This window comes from Leptosomus discolor, chromosome 2, assembly GCF_034619465.1.
Source record: "Leptosomus discolor isolate bLepDis1 chromosome 2, bLepDis1.hap2, whole genome shotgun sequence".
Classification (NCBI taxonomy): domain Eukaryota; kingdom Metazoa; phylum Chordata; class Aves; order Leptosomiformes; family Leptosomidae; genus Leptosomus; species Leptosomus discolor.
The window spans coordinates 85,911,801-85,922,200 of NC_141392.1; the positions used below are offsets into that span (position 1 = coordinate 85,911,801).

At 36.5% G+C, this 10,400-nt stretch overlaps 1 protein-coding gene across 10 annotated transcripts in view; it reads left to right on the forward strand.

The window, feature by feature from the left end:
- The window catches only part of MAP3K7 (mitogen-activated protein kinase kinase kinase 7), a 47,129-nt gene extending 36,996 nt beyond the window's left edge, over positions 1-10,133 (forward strand). For 4 of the 10 annotated variants that reach the window (XM_009949831.2, XM_009949833.2, XM_086482453.1 and 1 more), the window contains 4 exons: positions 2,913-3,021; positions 5,825-5,886; positions 6,437-6,552; positions 9,298-10,133. In XM_009949831.2, coding sequence (XP_009948133.1) covers positions 2,913-3,021; positions 5,825-5,886; positions 6,437-6,552; positions 9,298-9,478 — 468 coding nt within the window. In that variant the 3' untranslated portion in view covers positions 9,479-10,133. Of the gene's footprint in view, positions 1-2,912; positions 3,022-4,911; positions 4,999-5,824; positions 5,887-6,436; positions 6,553-9,297 lie in introns of those variants that run through there. The other 6 variants (XM_009949832.2, XM_009949836.2, XM_086482452.1 and 3 more) reach the window with 5 other exon arrangements.
- The last annotated feature ends 267 nt before the right edge of the window (positions 10,134-10,400 follow it).

Consider the following 10,400-nt stretch of genomic DNA (forward strand, 5'->3'; position numbering starts at 1 on the left):
AAAATGCACTAAGCCAAAGGTTTTCTGTCATTGGATCAGCAGTTGGAGTGGTTCAGTGTTGAGAACATGGGTTTGTCTGATTTTTCACAGATCTCTCTAGTGCTTGGTGACCTTAGACTGGACCTTACTCCAAGTGACATGAGCAATACTGGTGCAACCCTCTCTGTACAGTCAAATGCTACGTTTTCATCCAGATACTGTGATGCTTTAAAAATTTTTTTGCACTGAATTAATTCTTCTGCCTTTCCATTTCCCTGTACATGCATTTTAAAACATTGTATTTGTATTATGCTGTCTGTCCAGCACTGCTTCTTTTGCCCTAAACACCGTTGTAGCACAGAAAAAACAATGTGCACGCTCTGAACTGCAACCATAAAAATTCTCAGGGGCTTGAAGGAGCACAGCAAAACTGCTATTTACACTGGGTAGAGTCTTTACAGAATTTGATATTTTGCACAGGTACTGAGAAAAATTTGGTATAATCACTCAAGAATTGAAGGTTGTGATCAGGTGCCCAGTAAGGTACCCATGTTCTTGCCTATGTTTCTTTTGTTGGGTTGGTTGTTTTGGTTGCATCATCCTTCACTGTGCTATTGTAATATCAAAACTACCTCTTTTAAATTATTTTTTTCCACCAAAAACTGTTGCTGAGCCTTCATAACTCTTACAATTTACTTCGAAGTGGAAAAAAAATGAATATATTAAAGAAAACCCTGTACTGTATTGAACAGTCGAGAAGCAAGATCAGAAAAATGTACGTGCCCACATGCATGCAAGCCAAGTGTGATAATTTGGGGGCTCTGATACTATACAGATGAATAATTCTGTCTGAAATTGGTCGCAGATACACACAGCTCTTTTCTCCCCTTTCACAGCGATGTAAAATCCACAGATGAGGAGACAGGGCTAGTAATGATGACTTCTTTAAATCAGGTTGCCCATTTAAATTAAACTTGAGGGGGGGATTATTCCTCAGAGTGCACCACTTTTTCAAGGCTCCAGGTCTTTGAGAAATGGAAGCTAGGCAGCTAGCAATGCCGTGTGGGTTTGGCAAACGTGATTTGAGAGCAACCTGGTAATTAGTCTGTTGAGGATACCAGGATACCTGGAGGAAGCAAGGATGAAAGGACACCCGTGAAAGGGTGGCAGAAACTGATTGCTAAAGATTGCTTACCTGCCAGAGGGGCTGGCATCCAGGAGGCCTAAAGCATCTTGTTCAGTGCATGCTCAAATGCCGTAATCTAACAGGTGTTCAGTTTGGGGAACTTCCCTTGGACTTTGCAAGGCTTTTTAGATACACTTCAGATACAAATCCTTCATTTCTATCTCTAGTAATTTCTGTCTAAATAATGTTATCAAGGAAATGTTTGGGTTTTTTTTTTATGTTGATGGATGAAAACAATGTGGTACAGCAAGCAATGTAGTGCAGCATGGAGAAGTTCCTGTAACTAGAGTACTTCTCAGGTGCCCTTTGCTGTCAACTGTAGAGACTCAAGAAATCTTTCTGCGTAAAGGACTTACACGTTGTTAAAAGTGCTTGCTCTGTCGACCTTTCACATCAGCAGAGTGTATTTATCATTCATGACTGAGGACACTGACCATAAGCAGTGAGCTCAGCAACTTAAACCTTGCTTAATGTCAACAAAGACTCCAACACAAAAGCTTTTGCAAAATGCCTGATGCCATCATCCTGATAATACCATCTATCAGATTATTTCTACAATAGTTTATTGCCCTGTTTCTGGCTACTAGCGTGAAACTCTAAATGGTTAATAAAAATGACAGGAGAAATATAATGCAGTTGAAATAATGGTTATTTCAGTGTGTAGAATCGTTACTCTTCGGATTATTACTTGACTGAAATCCTGGCTTTTAAAAATTAAGTTAAGATAGGATATTTGGAAATTAGAGTCATAAAGAAATAGTTTCCAGGTAATGCATATTTGAGTGCTTCTTTTGAAATATAGGGACATTTAATTGATCATTTCGTGATAAATACACCGTATTGAAAATAGTTGTATTTTAATAGTGTCTTTCCTTTTTAATTCATTTTTTTCCCTGCAAAACTCACCGGGGTTTATAGCCTTAAGGCCTTTACTGTGTTAATTTTATGTCAGTGAGAGTATATATGAGATACAAGAATCTATATTGTAAGTAATAATTCTGAAAAAGAAGCTCAGTGGAATAATGAAGTCTGTATTATGTTTTTGCACTCTGGTAAACAAAAGGATTGGAGAGTCAAGCCGTATATAAAAGAACTTGTTACAGAATGTTGTTTGAGTACTTAATTTGCTTTGTGAGAGAGAATGTACTCATTTTCTAATTGCTTTGCTTTGATGCATTGGTCCTTTTTGATTAAACACTTTTTTGATGTTTTCTGCAGATGAATCCCATCACTTCTGCCTTAACATAAGAACCATAAGAAAGCTGTAGATTAATACACCACAGTCCTGTGTAGTTAGTAAGCTGCGTTCCTTTACTTGATTCATTGATTAAACATCGGAAACAAACTTTGTTTCTTCCTTGTGTTACGGAGCTGCTAGATTTCGCTGAGTGGTGGTGTGAAAATTACTAGACATAGTGTTGTGCTTTTATATTAAGATCTTGAACACATTCTTCAGCACTGCTTTTCATTATGCTGAATAGCCAAATTGTATCCATTTCTTCTTATACAGTAAAGATGGAGTTGAAATGGGGGTGAAGTTATCCCTGCAATGCATGTAAAGTTTATCAGACTACCTGGAGAGCTTTCAGGGTAAAAGCTTGGGGAGGGAGGGTATTTGGGAGGATGATAGGTTCAAGTTTCTTCACATTTATTTTTCTTTTTAATAATGTTTTCTAAAATGAACCCTTCAAAAAACCTTTTGTTAACTTTCCATGTCACTTTATTTTGTTTTCTTTTATCATTTCAGGAGAGTAGAAACAGCAGTAGATCATCTAGTCCTAGTGTGAGAATGATCACTACCTCGGGACCAACCTCTGAAAAGCCAACTCGTAATCCATGGACACCTGATGATGCAGGTAATCCTGTGTTCACTAGTCAACTTTTTGCCTGTAAAACCTATTGAATATTTATTTGATTATGGTGTGGGGGGTGTGCCTAGACATTATTAATATTAAGTAATGAAAGTCACAGTCCATTTTAGTTCTGCTTAAATTAAATCATTACATTCCTGCTTTGTTTTGCATACTGGCTTTAAGAACTTTTTCCATATAGGTTATATTAAGTTCTATAACCTTGTAAGCATTTTGCTTGTAAGAAAGTACTGTACACATGGAGTGATAACAGTATGTAATGCAGATCTTTTAGGACAAGTTTTTGGCTGTAGTGTCGTTTTGGGGAATTAGGGGAATAGGCATCTTAAAGCATTTTAGTCTTGTGCATTTGTATTATGAATGCACAATTGAAGATTTCATTGCTCTGACTTCTGGAATGAAATGCTATGTAGGTGAGTATCAGCTGGAATACATTAATTTTGTTTTTTAATCTGTGTTGTAATTTTGTATATGCAGAATGTACATGTGCACACAGTCTTACCGTTTTTAAATGAACTAACATAAGTGTGTCTGCAGAAGTGTGGTAAATACTTCTATAGCATCACTGTTCTTCAGTTATGAAGTAGGATTAAGAATTAATAGTTGAATTCCATTTTTAAAGTTATAAAAAGAACCAGTACTGGACTGCATGAAAACAATGGATCCTCACAAATTCCTTTTTAGAATATAAATAAGGATTAGTTTTTCGTTACCAAAACGTACATGTTTAATGTTCAACTTAGTCTCAAGCTGGTACCTCATAGCACCTCGAATTCTAAATCTTTTTCTTGTGATCCGTTTTATCTTTGGCTGATCAGACTCTCTCATTCTTTTCCTGTAACCAGCTGCAAAGTGGAAACTCACATGTGGACTGACTCTTGCACAAGCATATGTATACATACATACATATATATTTGTGTATCTATATATATGCACACGTGTATTTTACCAAATATAAGGTGATTCTGTTTATAAGATGTGTACTTTTTCCCACCACCACCACCCTGTTTTAGTGGGAGGAAGGCAGCATACTCTTGTATTTTGCTTCTGTGCTTTCTTCTTTCTGTCCATTGTCACTTTGCCTGATCACTCTCTATGCCTTGTTGTCACTCATCATTTCCCAAAGCCCTTGCCCACCCTGTACCCTCTTTTGTGTAGCGTGGGTCCTGAGTTGCTTTAGCCAGTGAGTACTTACGGGAATTGCTGCCTCACATGGAAGCAAGCTCTTACCCAATCTATAGGTCATTGGAAACTGAAAGTTGTGGATTGTATGCCAGTGCAAAGGCAGTTTGTCCCAATTCTTTGGCCTTAAATGCAGCACAGCAGTAGAGCTAAAAGTCAGGTCTGTTTTTCTGGCCCAAAGAAATGCCTCACCTTATACTCAGGTAAATACAGAATGTACCACATGTATATTTTTTCGTGTTAGGTTTATGCAGTCCATGAACAAAGAACTGTTTGAATTTCGAAAGAGAGAAATTATTTTAGATTTCTGTAAGAGGGTAGATTTTTAACTTAATGAGGCAAAATGATGAAATGGGGATGCAGACAAATCTGGTCGATCACAGGAAAAGTTACAGGTCTGTGACGCAGGGCTGAAATGCTCAGGAATGTAATCTGAAGTATTTTGCATGTATTGATGTATTTGAAACGTTGCAATAATTCCTTTGCTGTAGCAGTATTCCATATATGGCAATAGTCTAACGTAGGGAAGGACATTTTATATTGTTCTCTTTTAAGATTCTGTGGTGATAAGTTTTAGGGTTGTTTTCTTTTTCTTTCTTTTTTTTTTTTTTACCACCTTCCAGTTTCCTTACAAGCATACACTTAACCACTTTTTCTCCATTCCCACCCTCTTATTTCTGTTTCCTTTTGAAGCTGCTCTTGGAGATAGCATAGTCTTTGAGGGCAACACCTTAGTTTCTCTACCACGACTACTCTGTGGCAGGTGCTTTTGGGGTATGGGTAAGCAGCCCCTTTTTTTTCCCACCTACCCTCCTCCATATAATCCTCTAGTAGCAATAACGCAGCTATAAAGTCAGTAGTTTCTCCATATGTCTTTGCTCCTATGTCTCTTAAAGCTTAACAGTAACATTGCGATCCCCAGATTGTGGGCTACCAAAAGTCAGAATCTATAAGAACTCAGAAACATTTTAAATCTGGAATAAAAGCACTAGAGAAATCCAGAGTAACTAACTGTGGTGTAAGAAGAGAGCAGCCAGGCCCAAGAGATGGGTTATTGGGTTCCTTTCTACGCACACAGTATCTCTACAGAGCAGAGAAGGTGCCCTAGAGCATGTTGTGAGGAAGATACTTGCAGACCTCACTGGGAGCAGGTTTCAAAACTGAGCAGGAGGTTGTGCTTATTTTATTTTGGCAGAGCTGGTTTGCACAGCTTCTAATTTTAAAATCATTAGATGCATGGGCTGGCTGGCTGATCCTTCATAAACAAGAATGAAATGGCAATTTTTTTATAAATAGAGAACATGATTGCAAACTGTACAAAAGTAGTATTTTTAAAATCTGTATGTTGTTACATGGCTTCTAGAAGTGTAGGATGATAACCTTAATCTTTATTTCTTCTTGGTGTGATAGACCATACTTTTGAAGTTCTTAACTTTATCAGAAAAACAAAATGATTCATCTGCCTTGGGATTGGAACGCTGCTATTTCCATTTGCCTTTCCACATTCAGATTGTGTATTGTGAAAAAATTTAGAATTCTTGTTTTTGTCCTATAAGAATAGAATTAACTTTGAAAATACATTAAAATTTTCTTGGTATTGTTACAGAGACCAATGGGTCAGATAACTCCATCCCAATGGCATATCTTACATTAGATCATCAATTACAGGTAATAAATGTATGCTTTATTAGATTCTCTATCTTGCATTTCATTCTAATGTGTGAATTTCAGGCTGCAAAATACAGTGCCACGTACTTACCTGTGTTTATATTCTGTCTAACTTTTGACCAAGGCTAAAAAAATATATTATGTAATCTGAGATTGGTTGACTCAGATTTGATCAAGCTATTAAAAACAAGCCCTGGGAAACATGATCCCTAAAACCAAATATAAGCTGAGTTTGACTGTCAAAGTAAGACATATTTACTTGAGTGTTACTGAATTAAATTGTTGTGTGTGCTTTATTTGTTGTGTGTGGGATTAAGCACTGCTTTGATTTTTGTGACAGGCCGAGTGTCAGATTAATAATTGCAGATTTGAGATTTGAGTCAACTTCGACATCAGTGCGGTAACATTTTCCAGGGCACGGTTTAACACTTATTTTTAAAAGCTTATTGGTTTTTAAAAGAAGTTATAAATACACTGCAGTGACATTCTAGCACACGATATACTAAGATATCAGTTCATTAGTTTTTAACATGTCTGATTTTATTTTCAGCCTCTAGCACCATGCCCAAACTCCAAAGAATCTATGGCTGTGTTTGAACAGCACTGCAAAATGGCTCAAGAATATATGAAAGTTCAGACAGAAATTGCATTGCTGTTGCAGAGAAAGTAAGTGAAATGTGTTTAACCTGTTCTGTTCTTGTGTATGTTTCTTTTACACAAAGTCTGCTATCTCTGACTTGTTACTTTATAAGGCCAGAAATATTTCATAAGGCATAATTATTTTCCAGCTCTAATCTCTGAAATACTGAGATGCTCAGTATTTAGAGCAGGTAATTGAGAGCTTTAATCAGTATCAAGACTTCTTCTCAACAAGTCCTACTTTAAAGTGCGTGGCACATCTGTGTATGTAACATACTGATACTGTTTGTTTGTATCATCGCGAGTGAAAGACATGGACTGTTGAGGAACCTTGGAATCTTATTCCCAATGCTGTCCAGTAAAAGATTTTTGATTGTAATTTGTAGATAATCACTTGAATAATGGATTGCAGAATTTTGAGTAATATGTCAATGTTACTCATTTTGCAGTTAGTTTCTATCTTATATCTGACTTTTGTCAATCATGGCATTTACAACAGTATTATCAACACACATCTTGTGTTGTTCTGCTAGGGGTTTAGGACCTAATACTTGAAGGCCATTGTGTCCCTTCTTATCCTTGTGCACTAGAGATCAACTCTCTCCTCTTACATTGTGTACACATGTGAGTGAAGCAACTGCATGTGTTGTTGGATTAGGGCCAAAGTTATTGCTGATTCAGAGCTTCAGTTTGAAACGCATTCTGTTGTGTTCTGCTTCTCATCATTTCTGTTTCCTGATGCTGGGGAGCAGTTCTGAGAGGTCATACAAACTCCCATGCTAGGCCAAGTAGCCAGCTTGTTACCCACCAGGGTCTGAGCCACTGCAGGCAAGCAGTTGTTAATGAGGAGCTTGCCTTGGTGATTGTGGAACAGCTAATGAGAAAAATGTGTGTATAAACCTCTTGTATGTTAGAAATAGCCTACAGAACGGAGGGAGGAAACTACTGTTTGACCTCCTATCATCTGTTCACTTTTGGCTTAGCATCCTGCGAACAACTTTTTGTTCAAGTGCAACTAGCATTTTTAAATATCATGAGGAGATACTGAAGCTACCATGAAGGTCTTAAATTTGGTTTTATTTCTGTTGTCCCTAAGGGTCAATAAATTATGTAAAAATGTGTTCCTGTTTCGAAACTATTAATTCATACCTTTAGAGTCCTACTTTATCTTTTTTTCTAGGAAGGCTGCATGCACACTTCTCACAGACTTTTTTTCTGAGTCAGAACATAATTTCCCATAGGTGTTAAACCAGAAAAAATAGTATTGTGATTCATAAACTCAATGCTGGTTAAGGTAGTTATTAGTTCAACCTTTATAGAATGGTAAAGTTTTCTGAGACTGTAATTACAAACCATATGGCAACAATTAATTAACATGAACTTTTCTCTCTAATATTTTGTTGCTAAAATATTGTTGGCAGCTTGCCTTCTTGTCACCTCATAAACAAATAGTGAAACAAACTGCTACATCAGTTTTGCAGGATAATTTATAGCAAGTTTATCAGGGGTTTTGTTCCTCTAAATTTGTTGCTAAAAAACATATTGAACAGTTATGGCATAAATTAATTGAAATGATCATTACAAAAATAATTTGCTTGATTCTGCTTTTCACCTTTAAGAAGTTCAAGTCCTAACAGAAAACAGCACTTCACTAAAAAGTTACCAAAATTATTGCAATTCAGTCTTTTCAGTTGACTTTTGAGTTTTTAAATGACGTATAGTTAGGCAAAATTAGAGTTGGATATATTTATGAAATGCCGTGTGCATCCTTAAGTGTCTTACTGTGACCTGTGGAACTATGTCTGAAAGACATTATATAAAGGACAGTTTTAGAGATTGAGGCTGTGGCTTGCAGCTATTTTAAAGTTTAAATGTGGAATTGATTTGGAAGAGAATTTTTCCCAAGGCCACAGTAAAGATGGTGATATTTTTTTTTTTTTGGTTAACTTTTTTTTCCACAAAATGTCACCAGCCACGCGTTCAGACTGTTGACGGAGGGTCGCAATCAGGATAAATTTACCTACACAGTTGCAGATAAGCAGACACTTCTTTATTGCAGCGCTGGGAAGCACGCGGGATAGCTCCACCTTATGTGCTTCAAAGTTACATAAAAAAAATTCAGCATTTTATATCCTTTTTCTGCAAAGTCATGGTCTTTAACATATTTTAACATAAGCATGCATGTTATGCCCGCTATTACTTTTGAAATTTACAATGATTGGTCCACCCTATTACATAACTTCATTAGTATTCCTATACTAATATAATCATTGGTTATTTTACTGATCAAGATCTCTGATATACAAATTAGGATGGGGAGGATGTGAGGGTCTTCACCTTAACATTCCTTAGTTTCTCTGGTTTCGTCACATAAGATAAGGAGACACGCCAAGAATGTGCACTTTCACTTCCTGTACCTGTCTCCCTGCCTCCCTGTTCTGTTCTGGACAATTTCACAAATAGCTACAGCTTTGGCTTTGGCCTTCTTCACAAGGCCTGCATCTGTTGTTTCTTAGCATAAGTGAGGTTTTGTATATTTCTTACTACAATGTAAACTAATATCATTAATACATAGCATTAGTTATTCCTTAAAGCAATTAAGTTGTTCATTAAAAGCAATTAGTTGTCAATGAAAAGTAATTATCTATTCAAAATCCAAACTTGATTATAACAAGACTGATAATCAAATACTGACTTGAAATATATGAAGTCATCTAGACACAAACAGAAGTAGATGGTAAATGACAATTACTTCTTTTTTTTTTATTTTAGACAAGAGCTAATAGCAGAACTGGACCAGGATGAAAAAGACCAGCAAAACACGTCCCGTCTGGTACAAGAACATAAAAAGCTGTTAGATGAAAACAAAAGTCTCTCAACTTACTATCAGCAATGCAAAAAACAATTAGAGGTCATCAGAAATCAGCAACAGAAACGGCCAGGCACATCATGATTTCCTGGGACCTTTCAGATGAAAAATATGCACAGAAAAGACTGATATTTTTTTTATTGTTGTTATTATCTCTTATTATGACAACTCATGAGTGTTCGCTTCTTGGTGTGATCTGTATTTGTCTGCTACACTTAACATCATTTAATTTTCTTTTTCCTATGGTGGACATCCAGTTCAACAGGTTAATCGAATAAGGTGAGAAAACAGTGACTTGAATTAACCAACAGCCCTCAATTTAAAGCAAGAACAGTGGCTGTATGCATGCTCCTTGTGTGAAGGCTAGCCTAACAAGTGTTACAGTGGCTGCTAAATTGTAAGATCTTGTTTTTTAGTTTTTGGTGTTACCTCGATAAGAGCAAAACAAAAACTTTCCTGTTTAAGAATGGTTTTGTTCCAGTGTCTCATCTCAAACTACTAATATGACTATTATTTTTCAGGACTTAAACGTGCATCAAGCTGCAGGGGTGATGTTGGCTGACCAGAGTAATTCATGATGCATTAGTGATGCCTTTTACCTGTAGATGTAGTGTATTTTTTCCACATACAAAATGGTAGGCAAACTGATGCCAGCATCCTTGGTTCAGTGCTTGATAGCCCTGCATTTTGACTAATATATTTCTTGTAATCTCGCATTCATAAAATATTTGAAGTAAAAGGCTGTATTTTCATTACTTTCTTGGGGGGGGGGGGGGGGAATGACATGCAGTGTCATTTAGTACTGAGCAAAAGTTACGACGGTAATTCTCTGGGCAAGGTTGGTCCCTTGTATAAAGGAGAGAAAAAAATCAAAAATGTGTAAAAGTGTGTTTTAAACCTTTAAAGCTTTTGTCCCTGTAGCGTCTTTGGAAGGAAATTCAGAAAGCAAATTAATACAAAATTTTAAATACTTGCTCCCTTTCTACCACTTCTTGGATTGTTTTTT